The sequence below is a fragment of the Gadus morhua genome, chromosome 10 (genome assembly GCF_902167405.1).
Source record: "Gadus morhua chromosome 10, gadMor3.0, whole genome shotgun sequence".
In the NCBI taxonomy this organism is placed as follows: Eukaryota; Metazoa; Chordata; class Actinopteri; order Gadiformes; family Gadidae; genus Gadus; species Gadus morhua.
In genome coordinates, this window is record NC_044057.1 from 17,857,156 (window position 1) to 17,883,748 (window position 26,593).

Consider the following 26,593-nt stretch of genomic DNA (forward strand, 5'->3'; position numbering starts at 1 on the left):
GAGTTTCTCATGTTTCCTTCACTGAATTTCATTATCGCCGTAACGGCGTTGCGGCCATGAATGAAAGAACTGAAGTTGGAGGGGGGACTCATGACATGGAAAACTGGGTCAGAAACAGCACTCCGTTTGGCCGGCAGCATGTATCTTAGCGTGGCAATATTTGTATGCAAGCGTCCAAAAATAGACCTTGATAAACTTGAAATTTACACAAAATGTATTATGGCAATGTCTGAAGTAGCTACTCACAGCCATCAAAAATGTCAAGGGGCATTTTCCATTCAACACTATAAACATAGCCCTTCTACTCCATTGTTGTGCAGCAAAAAAGAACAACCCACCTAAAAGGAAAAACTGACACAAGATCGTAATCAAACCCGCAGCACATGTTCCACATATTCAATACATTCTGCCATCCTCGTGCCTTTGTATCTTATCTTATCTCAGGTGTCAATCACCTCCTTGTGGATAGAAGCTCTCCTGCTCCCTGCTCCCCTCCTATCCAGAGCTAGGGTGGTGGGGGGTTTCAGGGGAAGGAGCCTGAGGCCTTCCTGAGGATCGAGTCGCATCCAAGGGTCCTTTTTGTTCCCTCCCCTCTCTCTCTCTCTCTCTCTCTCTCTCTCTCTCTCTCTCTCTCTCTCTCTCTCTCTCTCTGTCATCCTGTCATCCTGCAGAGCGGACCATTACATCCCTGCACGGTGGCTCGTGTTTCTCGCCCAGATTGTGATTGCGCGGTCGCGCCGCTTCTCCATGGGTCCCCTCAGTCGATACCCGCCGCCTTCTGTTGAAGTCCAGAAGCTTCTTCTCCACATCCTTAGAAGTGGATTTCTGTTACACGCCTCCGGCCCACAACCAGATAGCACAGAGGGACCCCCCCCCCCCCCCCCCCAACGGTTCAAATTAGAGTATATACCCTCATAGCGGAGGGAGGGGACAAATGGATTGGAAATCATTCAAGAGTATTATGGCTTTCCAATTATTTGAATATTTCTTGGTCAAATACCGTATCCGGGGCTTAAGCACTGGCCAACCTATTTGGAAGCAACGTACGCCGTCTGCATGCTTGAGTGCAGCCGTGCTCATATGTGTTGGTCTGGCCGTCTGTGTGTCAGTAAATAGTTCTCCATCTGTGCGTAAAACACAGCTGGGCCATGGCAGTATGTTACCCAGCACAGCCTCGTATACGCAGAGAGAGAGAGAGAGAGAGAGAGAGAGAGAGAGAGAGAGAGAGAGAGAGAGAGAGAGAGAGAGTGGGAGAGTGTGTGTGTTATTCAAATAAAACACACACACACACACACAAACACACGGAGAGACTCAGAGAGACACACAGAGAGTGATATAGAGACGGAGAGGTCAGAGAGAGAGAGAAGAAAGAGAGACAATAACCGAGAAAGAAACAGCATAAGAAAGAGCAGAGAACACGAGAGACAGAGAGAAAGCATGAGAGAGACATATAAATAGAGAGAGAGAGAGAGAGAGAGAGAGAGAGAGAGAGAGAGAGAGAGAGAGAGAGAGAGAGAGAGAGAGAGACAGGGCACATCTCCCTCTTTCTCTCTTTTATTTTCTTCTCTCATGCCTTTAAGGTAGATGACAAGCACAAATCTATATACTGGCAAACATTCTTAATAGAGTCCTAGGCAACCCCCTTTTGTTCTCACTTGACACAAACAACAACCCCTTTGCATTTAATTTCCCCACCTCCATAAATATTCCCTACCCTGTACTTAGGGTCCCAGCTGGTTGTCAGATGGACGTGAGTTACAATGACGTCACCTTATGAGCTGCCCAAATATCATTTACAGACAGGGGGGTCTGTAAATGATATTTTCAGAAGAAGCATGTGATTTATCTATTTGTTATAGCCAATTGCAAAATCCAGCTTGTTGCTCTGTCTTTCACACGGTCCCATTTTTCAATCAGTCACGTCTCTTCCAGTACCCTCATCAGGCTGATGCGTCAAGACATTCACAAGACGCACAGCCCAGGCTTTTCACAATATTTGTATGCCTGTTTTGTTGTCCTTCAATGATATTTCAAATCTGCCCAAGTCTCGTTGAATACACTTTTGACATTACCCATGCTATGATTTGCAATTGTATTTACTTAGTGGTATGCCCACCTTGTCCGTCACCCACACAGTGACGTCCATCTTAGCTCTGTAGCGCCGACTGTTTCAGCTAAATTGAAAATCTAATCACGGAAAGTTGTGTCATGACGCTTTTCGGTTCCTTTCAAATGTGTGTATTTATTGTATGTGTTGTAGAGAGGCCAACCCCAGATGGCTAGCTTTCAGCATTGGGTTTCGATAGCAGGGAAAAAAGGTAGGAGCGACTAACAAAGGGCTTTGTGGGAAGACACACGCCATTAACCTAATGACAGAATGAAGAATGGGGCTGGGGATGAGGGATTAAAAAAACAAGAAAGTATTAAAGGAAAATGTACTTTTAACCAAAATCAAGGTGGGTAATCATCACATAAATAGCGGAACAAGACCAGGCAAAGTAAGACTTGGCTTTTCGGTCGGTAGATAGACAGAAAGAACATAAACTGAGAGAACAGGATGAAAATCGGTAGAGGAAAGGGAATGGGACCATTAAGGGTATGAGACCATCATACACATTAATGTTTGTCTACTCTGCTTTTCTTCAAAATCACAACCTTGGCTTTGAACTGCAGCCGCCTCTCCTCTCCCATGCCTGCGCACCTGAATCCCTCCTCCACAGCTATTACGGCCACGCGATAGATAATTACACATTTTGCCATTTCTGATGTCACTTCAAAGCAATGACAACAGACTTTCCTCGGAAAAGGCGCCCGCCATGTAGCCCAAGTACAAAGCTGAGCCCCGAGGATTACTGGAGCCACACATTGTCTTGTTGGCAGTTTATAATTCAATTAATAGCGTGAGGCTTTTAAACGGACATGAAAGAAACAATTCTGAGAAAATAGTAAAAAAAAAAACGTTCCCTACTTAATGCCCAAGGATTTTTCATATTTGACTCTTGTTAGATTTTAAGTGAATTAAGCAAAGTTGAATTTAGATTTTTTCCATATTCTTCTTGATCCACTCTGTTCCCATTGAAAATGTGTCCTTCACTGGGGTAGAAGAGATCAGTCACTGTGGGGGAAGACGCCGTTGGAGATCTGCATCATCCGAGGAAGCCGGAGCTCACCGGGAAGGGGGGGGGGGCCGTGTCGATAAAGACATGACGTCATCCATCAGCTCTGAGAGCGGGCCGTCTGAGGTGGTGTCGGCGATAGCATCTGGATCAAAGCTAAAAAAAAAGTGCACTTGCTCGAAGCAAGTTTCCCCCATAAAAAAACCCCCTGCTTGCATAAGAGTCGGTTTAAAGGTCTAAGGTTTGAGCCGCTCGGAATCAAGGGGTTGGCCGCCGGCAAAAAGGTCTGAGTCATCCATGCAGGGTTTTCTGATGACAAAAGATCTCCCTCGGTCCGCTAAACAGTTGTGACAGTGCGCAGGGCAACGTCGGTGACAAACCTCAAATCCTGCATTTTGGGGGGGGCCTGTCTCCATCGGCTCGGAGGCAAAGGCCACTCAGGCTTGTTAGTCAGCATAACAAGTGGTATTTAATAACCTTCCACTCCATTCTACCGCACTTCATTTGGAGAGACAACCTGAGGTATTTGTGGACCGTTGTGAGCTCAGCAGGAGACGGCTGCTGTTTACATGCTCAGCCGGATTGGAGGGATAAACACGGAGGAAAACGGGAGAAAACAGGAAATAAATAAAGATCTCTCAGATCTCTCGTGATCCACGTCATGTTACAACGGGGAGCACATCTGGGCTTTGTGGTTACGTGGAACGGGGGCTATTTTGGGCAATTTGGCATACTTTCCAATTGTGTTCCGTCGTATTTGAAGATGCTATCAGTCTCGCCGCACGAGAGCTATCTGGTGCAATGTGGCATGTACAGTACAGCGGGGAGAGAAATGTCACCAAAGCAGACGACTTCATACGCACATCAAAGGGGACTGAAATGCTCTCCACCACAACACCATGATGTTCTTTGACAACTCGCCTGCTATTTTTGGATCACAGAAAAAAGCAAAAAAAAAAGAGAAAAGCATTTCTCATGAACCCCCATGGTGTTCTCCTCAGCATCATTAGAGGGCTGGCATTGTTCTCCCGAGTTCTCTCCGGGTCCGCGCGGCGGCGGTGGCGGCGGCGGCGGCGGCGGCCGTGCTGAGACCACAGTCTCGACGGAGACACTCAGAGTCACGGCAGTGCGGAGAGACAAAAACCAGGCCAGGGCTCCCATTGGAATCCCGTTCCCGTCGACTAAAGCTGTCTGCCCCCTGAACATAATTAGTTTCTGATATCTAGCCCTTCCACTCCTTCCTCTCTGCTTGCCTTCCTCTTCAACATGCATGAAATTGCAATGGCGCGTTATCTATTATTTATTTACTCATTTGCTCATTGTTTTCGTAGGGACGCCTTGGCTTGGGAGCGGAGGGTGGGCATGGGTGGTGGGGGGTGGGCGGTGGGGTTGGGGTGGGGATGAGGGCTGCCGCTGCTTTCCAACCATATGAAGCTCGCTTCATCTCCCTCTCTGGCTGGGCCCTCCTCCACTGCAACTCATTTACCACCACCTCCACCACCACCACCACCACCACTGCCGCCGTCGTCGCCGGTCGCCCGCACGCTTGCGAGCTCAGTCGGGGTGCAGAGTGTGCTTTTTTTTTATTTTTGTTCTCTATCCAATGAGAGCACGGTGAGATTCTATGAGGGTTGGTTGCTAATGAGCTGACTCTGCAATGCTGGAGGGATGGGGGGCTGGAGAAGCTCCCTAACACATGGGGAGGCAGAGGAGAGAGAGACAGAGAGAGAGAGAGAGAGAGAGAGAGAGAGAGAGAGAGAGAGAGAGAGAGAGAGAAAGAGAGAGAGAGAGAGAGAGAGAGAGAGAGAGAGAGAGAGAGAGAGAGAGAGAGAGAGAGAGAGAGAAGGGGAGACAGAGAGGACACAGAGAGCGGGAAAGAGAGACAGAGAGGACGGGATAGAGAGGAGAGAGAGCCAATAAGCGAGAAAGGGACAGAGTGAGAGAGAGGAGAGAATGCGAGAGACAGAGAGAGAAAGCGGGAGAGAGCGAGAGGGAGAGAAAGGGAGAGAGAAAGGGAAGACAGAGAGAGAGAGGAAGAGAGACAGAGAGAGATAAAGAGAGGGAGAGACACAAAGAGGACCAAGAGAGGGTGGTAGACAGCGAGAGAGAGAGAGAGAGAGAGAGAGAGAGAGAGAGAGAGAGAGAGAGAGAGAGAGAGAGAGGGAGAGCAGGAAGCAGGGCTTGGTGCTGCGATGCATGGTGAGCGAGAGAGGGGCCGCTGCGGCCATGGGAAAGAAAGAAGAAGAGCCAAAGGCTCGCTCTTCACAGCCAGATCATTCACACACAGACACACACACACACACACACACACACACACACACACACACACACACACACACACACACACACACACACACACACACACACACACACACACACACACACACAGGAAGTCTGCATCTGGGATTTGTCGCTAATCACAGAGATCATATGGCCACCATGTTTGTTACTGTCTTGCATTTGTTCACTCTCACTTTCTACCCACACAGAGGGAATAAACTGCTTTATAACAACTAAAGCAAGTCCCACTTCAAAAAAAAATAATATAACACTAATAACTAGCGTATAACTTGGTGTCTGGAGATAGTCCACGTTATTGATGAAGGAAGAAGAAAGATCATATTGATTTAAATACTAAATGACAATGAATGTTGTTGGAGGAGGAGAATGACAGTAACAAGAGGGGTGGGGGGGGGGGGGTGTTAATCAAACACTAAAGCAATGAATCATACATTTCACCTGAGTCAATAATTAATAATTAATAATAATAAAAACTCATTGCAGCTAAATAAAATCAACACACTGCCTGTGCCTGTGCCTATACCACGGGACATGAAAACCTCCCACTCACTCAGTCCTTGACACACTGCTTATGTAATTGTTTGTATTTTCGCCTCTCAAGGCCAGCTGTGTCATGGCATTCAGCATGTTGCTAAGGGAACTTGTTTGAAAAACATAAAAGCTCTGCGTTGACTATGCAGGGAGAGTTTGCAGGGGCCAGCCTGTGCAATAGCATTCCCCTTTGCACAAAGTTTCACATAAACACCATGAATCCATCTGTTGTGAATACAAATGAGGGATGACGTTGTTTTCAACTGTGGGACTGTGGGTTTGTCCAAAGCAGAACATATGTCCTGCTTTGGAACATATAGCCTATATGAGCCATGGTTGAACTTGGTCCATGCCTTTATAACACTCAGTCGGTCATTTATGGGTACCTTGGCGCACTTAGACACGCTATACGTCTTGCATTAAGAGGCTACTTAAGTCCCACCTTTGTGCATACATATAGGAAGCATAGGCCCTGTTTAGCCACATGCGAATAACTAAGACGGAAACAACACACTTACACGCATGGGTGACGGAGAAGCTGTTGGACGACTCGAGGTTGTCTACGTTGTAGTTCAGGTGGAAAGGCTTCTCAGTGCTGTTTTGGTTGGTGTTGTAGAGTTGGACAGCGAACCTGAACGCACTGTGCTCTTGCACGGTAGAGCGCATAAAGAGTCCCCCTGTAAGGAAAGGGAAATGCATAACCAGGATCAGTCATTGAAATTTGCATGATCGTATGTGTGTGTGCGTGCAGTGCTGTTGTAGCTCTGTAACGTCTCCAGGTTCCGCGGGAAGATAACCTGATCCAACACGGAGCCAAAACCGCGGAAGGCATCTTATACTCCAGGAGATCAGGGTGACCATTTTCTATCCTACACACCAACTTGAAGTCCTGTCTTTCTCCGGTCCACCCCCCCCCCCCCCCCCCCCCCCCCCCCCCACCATAAGTGCAGTTATGGACTGACGTCGGTACCGTTTCTCCGAGTGATTTTCAATAACTGATTTTAGCAAATATGATCGGAGAAAGGTTTCCTCCGTCCCTACGACGGAATCAAGTTGAGAGCACATCAGCTGCGCTCCTCGGTTCTCCTCGCAAGATTTGGCTTTTCAGACGCTCGCATAAAACCAAAGAAAAAACCCGCTTTTCTTTGTTTTGCTGTCAACTTACCTATGTTGATCTGATTGGGAAATCCAGCGAATGATCTGCCGAAAAGCCACAGTAGGAATAAAACCACGCTTTGTGCCATTTTCGCCGACCGGATCTGTTCAACTCCTTAAAAGCTTGTATCTAAGGACATTCATATGTGTGCGACCCGTGGACGATGGAAATCCCGCGGATGGATGATGGTCTCTCACAGTGCACCAATTAGGTTCATTGAGGTGCAGCCCGGCTGCAGAGCATTTTTTTTTTGCAACTGGGAGAGCGATCGAGCGAGTGAGCAAATGAGAGAAACGGGAGAGAGAGAGAGAGAGAGAGAGAGAGAGAGAGAGAGAGAGAGAGAGAGAGAGAGAGAGAGAGAGAGAGAGAGAGAGAGCGAAAGTGAGAGTGCGTGTGAGACAGAGCGCGCGATGAGAAGAGTGGGGGAGCAAGAGAGAGACAGAGAGAGAGAGAGAGAGAGAGAGAGAGAGCGAGAGAGAGAGAGAGAGAGAGAGAGAGAGAGAGAGCCAACGCTCGCTGTAGGGAAAACGCAGGGACTTTATACCAAAGATGGTGGTGGAAGGAAATTAGCTGAGCTGAACTCGGATCTGCGGCCAGTGTTGATCAAACATGAGTGACGTCACGTGTATAACAAAATTGCTCGTTTTGTGGAGGCTAGCGGGAGTAGAACCGCAACACCAAGGGATAAGTGTTGGTGTACGTGTCAATATCAGCTCATTGTCAACGAATCAATACAGGAGGCACTGCAATCTCAGGCTGTCCATGCTTTTAAACTGCATATCACCGTATCCAGCTGCTGCAGCTGTTGTCCGTCTCAATATGCCACGAATGGTTGCGTTTGCATCAGGCAAGGAATAAAATACGCAGGCCTATTTATAAGATAAGATCGCCAGAACGTCTGAGTGGTCTAATTGGTTTAGTATATAAGGAAATGTAAAAGAAAAAAAACCCGGCTAATTTGCCCTTTTTAAATATTTGGTAATAAGGTGCTGCTATACGCGCATTCAACTACCATGGACACGGCGCGCCAAACAAACCCAAAAAGGGCACGGGGCGCGGAGCTGTCCGTGGTGCTGACCCACCGTCTCTGCATCTGTCTGAAGGGTTACGCGTCAGACGCTACACCTTCCCACTGCTTTGCAACACATTGGCGAGCTGCGAACATTCGTTCATTGGCCAAAAATGAAGGGAAGTCTATCTATCATTCCCGTGTTTTAACCTAAAAGAGAACAATTAAGGGATTACTGGCCCATTTATCACCCTCGGCAAAGCTCTTTGGAAATTAAGTTTTTAATTGCGTTGCAATTGGACAGGGCCCGGGCTATTGATACTGGAACTCACTGCGTCGCTCCGTTTGACTCTGGGTGGACTTTGGTCCCTGTTCAATGTATGTGTTATTAAAAAGAAGACGAGGGTAATTGCCATCCAATGTGCGTATAAAAATGGTCCGGTTTCCATTAAACTACTGTAATTTCTGTTAAAGCATGGTATGCAAATTATTTTAGAAGCCTTTTTTGTCGTAAACATTCAAATTCTCATCTCGACATCAATAAAAACATCAAATACTTTTACCCCAAAAAATGATAATCTGTTAGATGTGGCTGTTGCAGACCTGTAATATGGCAGACCTGTCTGTCTCATTCATACCACGCTACCTGTACTCATTGCGATAAGGCTAGGCACAGCTATTGCTAAACCTAGCTAGCCATTGCCGTGTTTTGGGGGTGTGGCTTTGTAGAGAGGCCTTAAGGGAGTTGAACGGCACTTTTGCTGTTGGATACTTTCAAAATCTAGTTAACTCTGGCTGGTTTGTTCAAATTGCCTAACCGAGCTATCAGTGGTCTGACCTTTAGGGTGTTGACTCGATGGGTCTACTGAATGTATTCGTGGATTCGGATTCTTATACCATTACACATCAATCGTGGAAATATACTCATGATGTGGTCTTACCTCTCCATCCGCGGAGAAGGCTCCCTCTTCTCTGAGGCTGGGGTCAAAGTTGAGACCATTCCCACAACTCACTCCCCCATGCCCCTCAGGGGAGGAATGTGGGGATGACATGACATTGATTCCCTTCTCGCCGAAAGCATCTGCTTCAAGAGCCCCTTTGGCTAAGGTAATGTATGTGTGTTTGTGCCTTTGTGTGTGTGTGTGTGTGTGTGTGTGTGTGTGTGTGTGTGTGTGTGTGTGTGTGTGTGTGTGTGTGTGTGTGTGTGTGTGTGTGTGTGTCATGTGACCCTAGCAACTGAGGTCATTACGACCTGTGTCACAACCCTGACCTAGTCTTTCGCTTTAGTCTCTCCCGGGAAAAATCTGTAGCTCTGTTGCTATAGCAGATGCTTTCAAAGTGATATCGTCATCCCTTAGATCTGCGAGGGCAAACCATCACTTTAAACTCTGTGAATGTGCATGCACACACACACACACACACACACACACACACACACACACACACACACACACACAAATATCCTGAAGCAACCCAGAATAGCGAACGGTGGCCTGCATAAGGTAATTGTATTATTCACAAAGATACCGTGAACTTCTGAGAAGGGGCCAATGTAATTAGTCTGTTTGGGTCCACGCTGGTACACAGTGTGAGCTAATCATGCAGCATTTCAAACCGAGCCCAATAAAGACAAAAATCATTATCAGCTACAGGGGGAGCCGAAGTCGTTAAGATAAGGCTTCGTTATCACCGATGCTTAATGGCTGTGATTCTGCTGCATTACTTCTAATTAAAAAAAATAGGGAAAATATGCTGCTCACTTTCTTCTTAAATTTAATGTACAGGGGAATTCATTTTGTCATAGTTTGCAAAATACAGTTTCAATCTTGATGCGGAAAAACAAATGACTGGATGGTTTAATGACTTTTTAGAGTTTAGTTTAGTTTAGCTTTGTCTGCGAGATGCACTTGCTAGGATGCACCAACATACCATCTAACCACATTTGATTTGTTTTGAATACTCAAATACTAAACTGAACTTTATTGCTGGAACACGTTATTACTGGTTATAACAGGTTAGGTTGCCCCCCTGCTTTTGATCCATATTTTTTTTTTTTTTTTTGCAAGAAAATCCCAAAATATTCTATATTATATATATTCTACACTCTTTCTTTATTAAGGCCTCTTGCCTTGATTTCGTTTGTATATTATGATACACATCAAACTCATGCCCTTGCAGTTTTGTGATTCAACACAAGACGTACATTCCCTTCCACCTCACAGAACGTTCCCACCGTTTGCATAACACAGATCCAGGTGTGCATATCAATTCATCAATCTCACACAGATTACCTCCGAGCTTTCAGTAAACGGTTCGCCGTATATCCATGCTATTCGATGTAATGACTCTAGTTTAGCAAGAATCATGATCCGTTAAGGATCCTATAAATTGTGTGCGATCCAGAGGAAATTGCTACTTTTTTTCTCCTCTCTCTGCTTGACAAGTCTTCGTTCCTTAGTGGAAATCCGACAAATCTCGCCATCCACCTCAATGAGATGTCACGGGATGATTCGAGTCCCAGCATTGGCATTAATTGCCAACTTCATTTATTTTCGTCACGATGGACTCAACTCACCTATCCATCTCTGCCTACCTACCCTCACCCTAGCTTTCCGCCAGACATCTTTCTGGCACCGCCGTTGAGCGATATTACCCCGCAATCATATAAACAAAGTCGTCTTGCGAAAGACATATACTGACAGGTGGGGGTGGGTGAGGAAGTGGGGGGTTAAGTGAATTAGGTGTGTTCGTGGGAAAGAAGCCTCATTTTACCCCCACATCATTTAGCTCAAGCTTGCTGATATTCAGCAGAGCTGAAGCAAGAGTCCATCAGTCTTGGGCTGATAGGAAAGTGATGAAAATCTGCTCTCCGGTCTCTCTGTCGCTCCCGTTATTCCAGCAGGGTCTCTGGCTCCGTCAGGGGTCCTGTTGGCATGCAATAGGCAGCTGCCACAGCAGCAGCAGCAGCAGCAGCAGCAGTATATATTCAGTACTCAGGTTCACCCCACAGTAGCTCCATTGTCGTGTTTACATGCATATTCCTCACATGACTATGTGACTATTACCAGACCCCTGTATACAGGTCGTTTTTTTTACTTGATTTTGTTTCACCATCCCTCTCTCTCTCCCCCCCCCCCCCCCCCCCCCACTCCCCTTAAAAAAAAAGACTGATATGTAAGTGATGTGACACACTTCCCGGGAACTAGAATACCGCTGTGTGCAGCAGCCCAATCCCTTCATGCTCCCAGACCAAGAGCAAACACTCTTTGGTCTGAGTGTGACGGAAGAGCCTTATCGGTTGCACAGGCTGACACACTTCACTCCGGTCCCCGGGGCACCGCTGTCGCCGCGGCGACCACGTGACAGGCCGCTGCTCGCTCAGCCCCGAGGAAGACATCAGCGCCATGCGGGGACCCCACAGCTACTGGACCTGGAGAATATACTGCATAATTAGATATATATACTCATATGGCGTGCTGGTTAATCACAGTGTGGCACGGGAGGGGGGCACCGTGTTGAGAGTGAGAGAGAGGGGGGGGGGGGGGAGAACTTGACTTCAAACATATTTCTAGTGTGCTGTGTACACGCTCTGCAGAAAGGTGAAAAGTGGAAATTTGAACATGCAAATGTTTGATTTAAGCATGAAATTAAACTTAACATGCAAGCACACACGTACGCTCTCATGCACCCGCACACACATGGGAACCAAATATATACACACACACACACACACACACACAGACGCACAGCACGAGGGAATCAGATCTGCAGAATATCTCTTGGATCAGGCTAACAGGGCTATCGGTGCATGTCTAGGGCAGCCAGAGGCTTATGTCTGCCACAGGAGTTCATATGATTAGCACGACATTACCAAGAGACAAACACTATCTACAGAGCGCATTGCTCGGGAATAGGTGCGTAAGGATGCACACAATGCCCTGATTAGTAGGAATGATCAGATTAAGATAATAGTTTGACTAAGGCTCCCTTCATCATTTGAAGCAATGCAATTTCCTTGGTGGTTTAGTCAGTTGATTTTGACAGTCCAGCCAGGTCAAGTTCAGCTTACAGAGAAGGTAATTACTTCATAAGATTCAGTGTGTTCTCCATTTTAACTGTGACAAAACCACTTCCAGGGTACAACATATTCTTACACATGGTAATTTGGTAAATTGATCACAGTGTATTCTATCCCGAGGTTTATTTACTTATGATTAACTTTCGATTTTACAAAAGCAAAACAATATATTGATACATAATACAATTATTTTGAAACTTGAAAAACAAAGCAAAACAAAAACACTTGAGAGAAATAGAATTCCATTCAGCAAAGTGACAGTAATTTTAAATTTCAGGAGTGAGACAAAACATGACACTTTATCCTGATTTCAAAATATTGTTCTCATTCATCCATCCCTACATTCAACAATTGGTCAATTAATATATTCATCGCCCTATTTATGAAGTCTTCTCCATTAACCAAACAGTCATGTGTAACATGCATGCATACAAACTTATTTTTATATCAGTGTAATATTTAATCCTGTTTTTTTCAAAAACGGGGCGTAAGAATGCAAGCTACCGACAATTCATTATTTTCAAATGGTGTTATTAACAACATTGTGTATGGATGTTATTGTGCTTCATAAGAAACGCCATCATTAGACCTCCGTTCCTCATCAGATCTTTGTATTTTCTGCCTCATGGTTCCTTAAGAGGGGCAATAAAAGCCAGTCCTACATGACCCCAACATACTTCCTATGTCGCTCAGAGATAAGAGAGCAGCTATGTCGCAGCAGTGGCACTTACTCCGGGGCCAGTGTTTCCACGTGAGGTTATTGCATTTGGTTGTATTTACTGCTCACCTCAGTGGAAAGTGACAAGGGCTTAATAAGGTGGTGAGTTACGATACCAATCATGAAGCAGTGAAAGGAAATTAAGCCAGGGGGAATGATTAAAAAGCAAATACACAAAGCAGTAACGACGGTACCAACAAGGGCACCTTACGGTTTGCTCCGTATCCCGGCAATTGGCGAGTGATGCGCCCAGTCCATTGTGTCTAATTGAGAGGAACACGTCTTGGCTCAAAGGATAATGAGACATTGGAACCAAAATGTCACAGTCATCATTCCCAATAATGACTACCTTTATATCGGGAGTGGTGTTAGTAGCATGTTCCCATGATTGATCCAATGCAACACAGAGGGTCGTGCAACCAATCATTTGAAAAAATAAATAAACATAAGTATGATATTATTATTCCAAAAACATGAAACGGCCTAACCTAGTTCAGGACATACTGGGACCCGGCATGTGTTCCTGCATAATATTCAATATTTGATAAGCAATTCCAATAATCAACCAGTCAGAAATTGTATATTTCCTTCAAACCTGCAATTATTAAGAGCACTCTGGCTCCTACGTTCATCTGAAAGGAGCACTGTCGAAGCCATAGTTGTAAATAATGCACTCAGGATCTTGACAGCTATAATGAAACATTTACTAGCCTGCTGTGTGAATATTGCACATCATTAATGGCAATAGGTCAGCTAGAACGCACAATGTGTGTGTGCGTGAATATGTATGCATGTGTGTGTGTATGCACGCACGTGTGTGTGTGTGTGTGTGCTCAAGTGCATTTGCGTGTGTGGGGTTGCTTGCGTACATGTCTGTACGTGTGTGCATGTGTGTGTGCATGGGCGTGTATTAAAGTGTATTGGTGTGTGTGTATCCGTGGGTATTTGCATGCGTGTATTTGATGGTGTGCGTGTGTGCGTGTGCATGTGGTCAGTTATAGTCTGTGTGTACCAGCACTGCACTTCATCATCTTGTTATTCTACAGGAAGGTTGCTGCTTTTTCTGACTTCTTGACATTCTCCATTGCGTCAGCGTTCCACTGTTTGAGATTCCTGTCATACAGTACCTGAAGAATACATTTTCAAAGGCATCGGAGCTTGACTAATTACTGGTAGAAAATGGGCCTTGTTTCCAAAGCAAATAACCTTGCAATTAAAAAGGGCAGAGGGATATAAAATATGAGCTTAGTGCATCTCGCACTGTCAATCATTTCAAATTGGAATCCCGCCATAACATTATGTCAGCTTTTTTCATGCATACTTTAGACTGATAAAATAATAATTTGGCTATTGTGAATCCCCGCACAGAATTGTATGGCAGCGGCAGATTAACATACCCCAAATCACCGAGCAACAACGTGTTTTCAATAGCGAGGAGCGGAGAATCACTGCACGGATTCTTCCTTATTCCCCTGACTGAACGGTTTCTTCTTTATTTTATCGCACACTTAAACTGCTATCTTCCCTGAATGGAAACACAGCAGAGAAGAAGTCTTAGACAGGACTCTGACGACAAGACTCCTCTCCTCTAAAAGGAGAAGCCTGGAGCTCAGAATGAGCCCCAGATTCACTCAAATCACCATAGAAACACCTTGGAAACATCGGCGGTAATGTAAACGCTGCTCTCATTTGATTGTATTTGCATATCCCCGGGAAGAAAGCTGTCACGGGACGCAGCGGGGGGTTTGGGGGTGGGGGGGTTGGGGGGACGCTATACAGAACTTTTAGTATAGTGTTGGCTCAGCACTACAGCCGTCGCCATAATTACATCGGGGCATCGGCGAGGCCATCGTGGGCCTTTAAGCGGGAAATAGGCCCGCAGCGGCGGCGTTCTGGGCGCTCCTGAAATCGTTTGTGCGCGACACGGCCGCGCCATGACGACGGGGAAAAATTAATAGCTCGGTAACCAGAGAAATCAATAAAAGAAAAGTAATTATTTATGGTGGTTAATTTTTCAGTGTTCTGCCTTTTTTTTTAAAAAAATATTGAATATGATAAAGGACTGTTATGATCGAAATCAATGTGGCGACTACTCAAAAACACATTACCAGCAACGTTGCGCGAATACAAAATGGGTGAAATCCAAAGCATGTGTGTTTTGAAGCCCAGATCAGGGCGCTTCGTAAGGATGGCATCGACGCAAGCACTGTGCAAATTACCTTCTCAGTTGATCTACAGATGGACGGTGCTGCGTTTATTGATGTTGTAAGAGGAGTGGCAGATGTTACATTTTTGCAATGTTTACACCCTTTGAAGGTTTTTCTTGTGTATGCAATTGAAGCGTTATTTACAAACATTTTAGAATGGCAATTTCATCCTCTCTAGTAAGTGTGTACATTTCATCACGTCAGCCCGATTTAGCCCTGTGCATTACTGATTTATTAGCTGAAAGGCATACATTTCAAAAGAGTGAATCAACCGTCAGAACCAAAATCAGATTATCAACAGAATTTCCTTTTACTCCTACTACAGAAATGCAATATCGGTTCAATACTTTGCACTACGTTTGGTCGAAACCGACTAACAGTGTGTTATTATGATACATAAATTAATCCAACACCCCAACATATAGGCTAACCTTGCCTCGTAGATATTTCCACTCATCTGCGATTAGCGTGACTGATCTCCATCTCCATGCACCAAGAGTCTCAACACACTGTCAAAAATAGGTATATTTGGCGGAGGTAAACCATATATACCTCCAACAAAAGCCCTTAACTCTTTATACACTTACTCAATACGTTAGCATTTTCTCACCAGAATTATTTTATTTGACCCCCACTGGATTAAAGAAGAAAAGAAGAAGAAAGGAAAAGCTATTTATATGACATAAGAGCCCCTGATCACTTATGACAGCTTGAGTGCTGACAAGAATGGCAGGGGAAATCCACACGAGATAGTGCTGGATTGATCTGCTTCAGCCCTGATAAATTGCCCTGTCAACCAGGTGAAGAGCTATGCTTTATTTTCCCGCCAACTGCAGCGCTAACACACACACACACACATGTACACGCACACACACACACACACACACACACACACACACACACACACACACACAATGGTGGTGTGTGTGTGTGTGTGTGTGTGTGTGTGTGTGTGTGTGTGTGTGTGTGTGTGTGTGTGTGTGTGTGTGTGTGTGTGTGTGTGCACCAACTGTAGCGCCAAAACACACACCGACACACACACAAACACACATAAATAAATAAACTGAATACCCACTGAATATGATGGGTGTAAATGTTATGAAACATCAAACACCGGCTCTATTTGGTACAAAATAAAAGAAAAGAAGAAACAAAGATGAAGAATACTTGTGTCCGTGTGTCGGTGGATCGTAATGCAGGCTTCGTTGGTCTGCGGTCAACACACATGTCATTCCACTTGGACTGGAGTTGTGTGCCACTTTAAAAGGTGTCCCCGGGAACATGCCTGAACGATAACAAATGGCCCGGGGCCCCCTGATTCATCACTGTCAGGGCCTCATTTGCTGCCGCGCGGTTATAGGTCATCTTCAGCCACTAAAGGAGAGGAAAAAACTTCAGAGAATGTGCCATACTTATTCTAAAACCTCTTTGCCTGGCATTTTAAAAGGTTAAGCTTTTTGGAAAGGGCAAGTTCATTTAATATTTTTCTTCCACCGAGTAGAATATATCAGCTAATAACCTCATCGATGTATCTTACTAATATTTGACCGTCATTTGAAAATCCTTTTTGAGAAAGACTTGCACACACAGTGAGAAATATGACGTTGTATTATGATCCAACCTTTGATGATGCAACATCTCTATGGATTTTCCTTTCACTCTGTGTGTACAACTCTTTGCATGTGAATAATTGCACGTTACTTCTCCATCAAAGCGACAACTATTATGGAATTCAGGTTGGCAATATTTGTATTTATTGTATCCTAATACCAATTTGTCTTTAAGAATTGAGACAGAAAATAGCCCCCTTCCAGACTTCCAATGAATCACAAGCAATGCAGCAGGCATTCGCTGTTCTCCCACCTCTGCTCATTTCCCGAGCAGAAAACAAAGGCTGATCTAGAGATCCGGGTAAATAAGTAACCATCGCATGATTGGTCACGTCTCCCGGGAACTACCCACAGAGAAGCCGTTCCCTAGAGACTCTAAGATCTGGCCACTGCAGTAGCAGCAGCAGTACTCCTTGGTGCACTTGAGTTGAGTTCACATGGTGGGACTTAGACATTCACCACAGAGGACGATGCCCCAGCCCTGCATACCTATCAGACAGGATAGAATGGATCCCGCGGTTCAGTGGACAAACGTGGACTGACAAGACAACTCCAGGCCAGGCCTCTAATGCCCCTTAAACACACAACCTTGGCATGGTGTTCTGGTGCTGGAGACAGGTTTGGCCGCTGCTATTCAACCACATTCCAGAGCTGTACTCCCTCCAGGAAAGACGTTATGAACAAAACTGATGATCGGAATATATCATCGGAAATAGGTTTTTTGCTTTTAGGTATTATAAACCTAAGCTTTTCAAGATAATATTTTTAGTTTAGGAACGATTAATCTCTGGTCTTTTCTTTTTGTTTGAATGGCACCGAGTGGGTGAAACTTGGCATCTAAAGACTGTGATTAAAGTCAGTCACCTGACAGGTAAAATACCTGCTTTCATCTTTTGACTTATAAAATAGATTCAAGGTGGTCACGAGCGTGAAGTCAATAGTGGAATCTCTCAAGAAGCGACCTCAATAGAGGATTCCATAACAGTAATAAAAACACAAGCAGGCATTTAGCCGGCTGACAGCACTCATTTGTCACATACTGCTGCTGAGGAGTGGAACATTGTGTTGGTAGTGTGCGTGTGTGTGTAGGGTCGGGTGCATGTCCCAGTGTGTTCTCACGTGGATTTATGTATGTGTGCGTGTGTGCGTGTGTGTATTTGTGCGAGTGTGTGTGCACACGTCCCTCTATGTGTTTGTCTCAGAGCATCAATGTTTGTGTGTGTTTATGAGCGTGCACGTTCGCGTGTGTGTGGTTTGAGAAGCTGCGATTGGATGAAGGATGGCGGGCGGGGGGATTTGGGATTCGACAGACATTAATAACTGCGACCGGACGAAGGGCAGGAAAGTTCAGACGATGGATTTATAAATATGTGGTGTCGTTCCTGGTAGCCCTCGCTGAGGTCTTCCAGGGAACGTTCAGAAGGCCAAGCAAAACCCTCTTAACTGTGCTGTCAGTAAAAACCCCACAAGATGCTTTCTTTACTTTTGTTTTGTAACACACTTCATCTCCCCTCGTCTATATAATCATCCCTCGTCTAGCATATTGTTTATTTACTGTTCCCCCCCCTTAAAAAATACAGACCTAATATTTCTCTAGGGAAATGAATGTATCATCTTTATCGTCTGTTGTAATGATGCCGCTACGGTGAGTCGCTATCTGGCTCTCTGTGCAGATATTATATAATCTGCCTATGTGACGGCCCGGAGCTCCACAGAGAGGGCTGCTGCTGCTGCTGGAGCCCCAGTGTGGGCGTCTGACATTGTTCTTATACCGCACACACACACACAGGCACACATGCACGCACACACATACGCACGCGAACACGAATGCATGCGCATGCACATGCATTCAGTGAAACACACAAGAGACACACACGGACACACATTCAGAGACTGCGCATGCACACACTAGTACATGCGCGCACACATGCACACATATGCAAAGAGCTGAACGCACACACAAAAAGACACACCCAGAGACAGACAAGCACACACACGGGGACATGAGGGCACACACGCAAATGTGCACACACACACGCAAATGCGCGCACCCATCCCACAGACACAGACGACGCACTACAACATACACACTCAGAGACACACACTCATTCACAGGGACATTCCCACACACATATTTAGAAGCACACACTTTCGCACAGACGCTCAAGACACACACACACACAAACACATACAGAGCCCACTCTACTAAAGCTGTCTGCAGCCACACGGCAGTCCAACGGGAAGTATGTCTGTGCTCAAACTTATAATTATCTATATCATTATAGGATGGGCAATTCAACTCATGCAGTTGGGGATGAATTATGCAAACATTTAAGCTAAGAGGTTCATTAGATCATTCACCTAATAATAGGCCTATAAAGTAAAGGTACAAAAAAAATGAAATGATACTGATTGATTCCGATAGATTTGTTGTATTCATTATTTTTGCTGTGGAACTAGCCGGTATATTGATATGAAATAATTAAAACCAAAGAGAGAAACTAAGTATTGTATGATTTGAACAAAAAGCCTTTTATGTGTGTTTTAAGTGGGTCCAGTTTAACCTAATGAACTGTTGATTATTCTTTGCAGACTTCAAATGGGTCGTGCTGTCCACCTCCACTTAGCTCCACAGGGATCGTTCAGATAACGCCCTCACTCACACTCCTCCCGGGCCTCGACCCAAACCCATACCGTGCCGAAAGTTGGAAAAGCGAGAAACAAAAGGAACATAAATCTCTTTTAAAAAATGCTAATTGTTCTGCATTTCATTTTTGAATGATTGTTTCCGACGATAACAATGTTCGGGAATCGTGAGCGTTGCGTTGGGCAGGTAAATAGCGGGGGCCTGCTGAGCCGGCGTCTAACAGGGACTCCTTAATAAACTGCAGGTGCATCGAGACATGAATTGTTGATTTTTGCTACAAACCATTTCACGCATAAAAAAAGAAACAGATGTAATTTTTATTACCAAGTGACTTTGATTTACACACAAGGGATGGTTCATAGGCATGTAGCCAATGGAATGCCCAATAGCTGAGCAACATACTGGGTGTGGTTGGGTCTGACTGCATCAGATTTGTGCATGTTTTCACGGTAGGCATGTATCTGTAAGTGGCCTGGTTTGGTTCCCTTAGGTACCATTTGCATTTTCAGACTTGTGTGGTGCATAGTGCAGCCTGGCTTTAGCTGGCTTGTACTCTAATGTATTGCTTGTTTAGCTTGCCAGCCAGGAGAGTGAATGCGGAGGTATTGACATGTGACCGGTAAACATATAAGCTGATTTTGTCATTAATATGCATTGCAGTGTTGGGGTTCTCTCAGCCAAAACATTGGATCCCCTCTGAGACAGTCACATTCACAGTGCTGGGGTCATGCAGCTTTTAATTAGGTTGATAATTAGTTTGCACTGAATTTCTAAACTGATATAATGAGATTTCCAAAAGCAAAAAAGATGGTTGAACAAGGGAGTGCATTTTAATTTACCCCTCCTAAACCAAAACAGTCGTGACAGAAAACCCTAATGGCTCTTGCAGCCCCTATGCCTAATTTTCAATATATATGCAAGATCATATGGTTCTCTTTATTATTGTCTTAGGTGGGATAACTGCACGGAGACTTGAGTACCTCCAAGTAACACCATAACAACCACCTCCATAGCCCCCATCCTCTTCATCACCAAAAACCACCTCCAACACGGGCATCTTCCCCGTCACCGAACACCCAAAGGGTCTCTTCACTCAATTGTCGGTCACCTGTTGAAATAAGCTAGGTGATTGGCTAACTTTAAAATCCTATGGGACCATGGGGAGAAAACATAATGAGTTATCTGGGGAATGAAGAGGTCCACTACAGAAGGATTTGGTCCGCGGATAAATCCCGCCTCAGCACCGCTTCTCTGGGTAATACTTGCCAGGTAGCTGTAATTGGTAATAGGATTTCCATTGAGCTAAAATTCCCCACACAGTGGGCTTTTTTCAAAGACGTAGTACCCTACACCTCCTCTATAAAGATAGTTTTTAGATGAGAGGAGCCCCCTAAAATGAATTGAACCATTAATGTGTGTGCTTGTCATCCTGGCAGCATATTTTGCAAGTCAGTGACAACGATACTACTGTTTTTCCAATTACGGCTCTGGTCCTTTTTGTCTATGAGTGATGATGTGATTAAGTCTGCGCCGAATGCAGCCAGGACTGTCTGGCTACAGCAATTGGTTTCTTAGTTTATAATTTAGATTTAGATGTTCTTTTTCTTACATTAAAAAGGGCTGGAAAAGAATTTGCACATGGATCACGTTAGTATCAAGTTTAATTGTGGTTTGTGTTGGAATACTTTAGAATAGGTACATGTTTTCAGACCAGACCTGCATAACCCTAAATGACCCCCCCTTTGAGAAACACTGCTCTGAAATCATTATTCCCTCCTGTTAAAGCCCTAGCGCTCTCAAGTAGCTCATATATAACTCAACAAATATGTGTTGACGCTTGAAGCAAATCCTTCTAGAAATATCTAACAGATTACATTAATGTATATCCCACATTTCTCAGACGAGCCCTCAAAGTTATACGTCAAGAAGTGTTATTTTCATCTCAACGTCTCCCCCCACGGCAGCCTGAGCAGACCCTGCCATCTGGAGTCAAGGCGTTCAAAACATCTTCTTGCCGACGAGAAAAGATTCCTTATTGGCTAAATGTGTTTCACTCGGTTACGGGCAGTCAGCCAGCTAAACTATTGTTCAACTAAAGTATTGCTTTTGGTTTATCTTTGAACAACAAACGTGTGACTTTCTGAGTTGCCCCGTGTGTTTTTCTGTGAAGTCGAGACCTCCTTCTCTCACCGTTTAGACACATGGTGCTCGTGGCAAGCGTTGCAAGTGTTACTAGTTTCCATCTGTATCCGCGTGAAGTAACAAAAGCTGAATCCCAGTAGTTTATGTCACGGTCTTACATTGACCAATCTACTTATTCAAGCTTTTGTGACCCTTTTCGTATTTTACATCCCCTGTAATATTAACAATAATTGATTCATCCAGCCTTCATAGCCTCTTCTTAGTGGTGCCATTTTCCACAGAGAAATCAATTTATTTCCCCTCCCCCTAAATTAGGGGCCATTTAAACTATACATTGCACATATCAATTAAAGAAAGCTAGACAAGATGCTTTCTTCTTATTATTTTGATAGTTTGACTAAGATGGCTTTAACACTGTTATTTGAAATCCTACTTATAGCAGATTAGGGGTGTTTCAGTGTCAGATTCCACCTATTTAACAGCCAGTTTAGAGTGTTTTTTTCTCTTCCATGCACACAGATTTAAACCACTTATGAGTTTAGAGTATGGAGAGAGAGCTTCACTGCTTAACTCTTGCATAATTTTTCTTCCCTTTGATGTTGAAAATAGGAACTCTGTCAACTTGAATATACTCTATTCAACCGTGTATTTACAATTCGCGAAACCTATGACTATACTAAACAACCAAATATCTATCTATGGTATAATATACAGATGGCAGGTGTCAGACACGTTGAACGGTGAGCAAGCTGAGAGGAGCTATTGGTTATTCTGCCACTTCTCGTTTTACCTCTGGAGGGGCTAACAGCAGGGCTCAATGTATTTTGTCACTAAATGGGAGTTTAATACACGACGCTGCGGAGATGGGACATAGAGTACGCGGCCCCTGCTGTTTCCTTGATCAATGCCTTCCCCTGTCACTGTCTGCTCCGCGTGGGTCCATTGTCATTACCTGACACATGCTCAGGAAAGGCCATTTAAACTGAAGCTCACCTGTTAAGGGAGAGCTGCCATGTTGGGATAAAATGGTGTCCTAAAAACAAAAACAAATAATGTGAGAAATAGATTATCACATAATATGGTACATATAAACATCCAAGCCTGCATGTGCGTATATATATATATATATATCTATTCATACATTACTATATACATGCATACATACAATACTAACCACATTTCTAAAAAGCGACATAATTAGAAATCCTTTAAATTGCATTAAAAAGGATTAATTATTGAGGCAAAGAAAACAATAATGGCTTTTATTGAATATAGTGTAATTGCTTTTAACATATACCATCACGTTCACATTATAAGGATGACTCGTGTTTTTGTCTATTAAAACTACACACCGGTGTGTCTCAAGTGGGGGTAGTGTACCCCTAGGGGAGATGGGGAGGATTGCAGAAAATTTCAAAGGAGGTGTGTTTTTTGTTTAATTATCTATTGTATAATAATGGCACTTTAATAAAATGTACTTTTTCCGAATGCCAGTTTTATAGCATGAAGAAAATCTGAATGGTAACATGCTAACAAGCTTGATAATTATCTCCAATATCAGTATATCCCTTCAAATGTTAAGGATGCTGTAAAAACAACTGTAGTCTATAGACAATCAATACGTCACAAAACTGGAACCAAAAGTTTACTTTCTAAGAATAAATCCCTGTGTGTGTGTGTGTGTGTGTGTGTGTGTGTGTGTGTGTGTGTGTGTGTGTGTGTGTGTGTGTGTGTGTGTGTGGCCCTTTGTGGACTGTTTTTCTCTGAAAGCCAAGCCTGTATAAATTATCCTCCATGCCCCGACTCACTCAGCGGTTCGATGTGTTTTCCTCGGACACAAAGAAGCGCGTTAACTGTGCCTGTTGGAGCTGCACTGATCTAAAATAAAGACCGGCTTTATCTGCGCCAGAGCTGGAGAGCCACATCGCTCTTCAAGTTCGAGCTGGGATGAACAAAAATAAAAAGTTGAATAAAAAAGTAACACCTTCTTGCCACGCCACTGGGGTAGAACGCAAGAAACTATCGTTAGGAAAATTGACCGTTTTCATGCACTTCAGTGCACTCATTTAAGTGAACAAACATGCTACCGGCTCAGTTAACTTTGTACGGTCGGTAATGCCGGAGACTAACCGGTGTCCCTGCGTAGTGCGTACTAGTCTGAATTCTGCTCAAACTCAAGCTAACTCAAAAAAACTAAATTAACATAGAGTCACAATTATAAACTGATGTGACTTTAAGTCAGTAAAGACTTTGACTTGAGTCACAACACTGAAATGATGTCATGTTTTGTTTGTATATATAGATAGATATATTTGTGCAATTTTAAGCATTGATCCTTATATTGTCCTTCGTCCATTCCACCATAAAATAGATAATGTGCTAACATTAGCCCCTTTTACACATGCATTATAACCCTGAGCCTCTCTTGCAAAACCAGAGGAACAACGAATGGGACAACATTCCCAATTTTTGCACAGCAAAAAATTCTTCCTGAGTGCCGACGTGGAGAGAATCATTTCCACTCGCGCGAGTGGCATGATATGACAGCTTCTGTTGACACAGTTTGCATTTGACATGTTTTGGATAATCTTTAATGGTTTCCAAAAGCTGCCAAACTTCAGACCTTGTTTTTCCTGATATGGTGTATCCCTCTAGAATAACAGTTTAGAATGGGCTCCGTTTCGAAAATAAACAGATAGTGTTTTCTTTTGCCACTGCCATTACGCAAAGGGGTTATCGAACAAACAATAAGGACATTTTTGTAAACAAAACATGACACAGCAATTTCCCATGGAATACAATCCCCAAGCCTCACATAAACACTATTGTATATCTTCAAGGCTTTTATGCAAGCGATGAGAGAGCAGGTCATTGTCCAGTGAAGAATACCCAGCGACTAGATCCTCTTCTAAACACTCTGCTACTGTCGTGTCGCAATTCACAGTGAACGTTAATGAAGTTTCCATCATGTATTTGGCGAAAAAAACAAAGTCTGATATTTGGGAAAGCCTCCAAATATGGTATATATATATATATACGCATGTATATATTATGTACATTAGCCTCATAGCATAATTATATTGTGAATATTGTGATATCAAACGTAACTCCACTCTTCTAACACTGGTGATTTACTGTGCCTCATTGGCTATATCCTAAGCCAATCAGAGGGCTTCTCACATTCCATAATCACTATCTGCCTAAATCATCGACTTAGGCATTTTTTAAGCTAACTACAAGATGTACCTTAAAGTATGACTCAAGCAATTTTGCTCTGAGGCTAACGGTATATAATATAGTGTTGGTCTAACAGTCAACATAACTGATTAGTCTTTGGTCTCGATCACCATTCTCAGTGTGATTCCCGCAGCGTACTATGCATCAAGTCCTGGCTCCTGCACACTCTACCCAGGCACCTCCCCTTGCCCTAACCAAACTGAGGGTTTCCAGCCTTTGTGAGAATGCGTCTGACACGGGCGACCCCCTGTCGTGTACTACATGTGACAAAAAGGGCAGCTTCGGAAATTGTCGGGCCCTGGAATCTCTGTACATTGTCCAGTGTTAAGATGTGAAAATGGCTTTACTTCTTTTTTCCATGTGAACGACAATACATAGGTCACAGTCCAGGGGAAATTTTGTGTGTATGATTGTTAAAGAAATTATTCTATTCCATTCATTTTTAACTTTCAGAGCCATTGTATTCTAGGCGGGTAAGTCTTTTTAAGGAGTTGATGTTTGATGCACAGAACATTTTGGCCGCTTTATAAGGTCTTAAAATATAGCCACGAGAAGTTACATTCCACTCGGAAAACCATTTATTTAGCGGAGGCAGGGGTAGTTTGAGGGTTGGCTTTCATTTCACGGTTCATACGCTCAATGTGATTAATAAAGCAAAATGCTGTTGAAGAGCGAGAGAAAAGCCATCATTCAATCCCATCTTCCTGGAAGGAGGACAGAATATCCCAGGGCATAACTAGCTGTTGTCAATCACCAGGCAAGAAACCGAGCAAATTTGGATCTGCTCTGACAAGGCTTTATCAAGTTAGGCTATATCCATTGCCAGAAATCACAGTAGCAGAAGCCATGCAGTTAATACGGGTTTATTAATATAATCCCTGAGGTCGCAAACTTCGATGATTTCAAAGATACCTGTCAAAATATTTAATTATAAAACGTTTTTGTGGATGATGTGATTTGGTAGCAAGGGACTGGTTTGACGTTACAATTAATTGAGACAATATTTTTTCTTTTTAGTTGGGAAGCATTGAATGTTCAAGGGATATATGTGGAGATAGGAATGTATGTGTTAATTTATAGCTAATATACATATTATTAATGAGTCATTATATATTTTGTGTATGCTAAAGTATAAAGTAAACGATCAATCAATGAGAAGATTTTAGTGCGATTTCACAAACATTTATCGACAAAGAACATGCCATGCAAAAATATAAACTTCAACCCAATACCAACCTGACTTACAATATCCTAAAATATTTCCCTGTGTTGACCATAGAAATGGACGAGATGACATTGAATGCGTCTCTTGCATCTGTGTGCCTTTCGTTTATCAACAGGAAAAGACTAAAACGATATCGCCCAGGGAACACACAGTATGATTAATACCGCTTGTATGTACAGACTCACTCTGGAGCCAGCACAGGATCATGATGAAATACACCCCCTTGGCACAGTGAACAATATCCTTCTCATTGCTGTGCTCGGTGCTGCCCCTATCTCTTACCGCGTCGTCATATCCCATGGTGTACAATCACCTGTCACTGTGATTAAGTAAGCCTCAAATCTTTTCCGCCGCCGTTATTAAATTAGATTTCCATTTTACCCCGTACACACTCAATCAAATGTTGGAACTAGATTGAGGAGGAGGGCAAAACAAAATAAATATATATGTGTGTGTGGTTTAGTGGAGTATTAGTTTGGATGTTCAATGTTTGACACTGTGATTTGGTAAAGCTTCTCTGTAACATATATGTCTGTTTAATCGTGTGTGCGATGTGTGTCTGTGTGCAGTAAACTGTTTGTGTGTGCGTGTGTTAGGGTGAATGAGTTCATTTGTC

At 43.8% G+C, this 26,593-nt stretch overlaps 1 protein-coding gene across 5 annotated transcripts in view; it reads right to left on the reverse strand.

Moving 5' to 3' along the window:
- gria3b (glutamate receptor, ionotropic, AMPA 3b) overlaps window positions 1-7,402 on the reverse strand; it is an 83,646-nt gene extending 76,244 nt beyond the window's left edge. For 3 of the 5 annotated variants that reach the window (XM_030368702.1, XM_030368703.1, XM_030368701.1), the window contains exons 1-2: window positions 7,114-7,401; window positions 6,467-6,625 (exon numbers count right to left, since the gene is read on the reverse strand). In XM_030368702.1, the coding sequence (XP_030224562.1) occupies window positions 6,467-6,625; window positions 7,114-7,192 (238 nt within the window). In that variant the 5' untranslated portion in view covers window positions 7,193-7,401. Of the gene's footprint in view, window positions 1-6,466; window positions 6,626-7,113 lie in introns of all 5 variants that reach the window. The other 2 variants (XR_003978331.1, XM_030368700.1) reach the window with 2 other exon arrangements.
- Window positions 7,403-26,593: the final 19,191 nt, after the last annotated feature.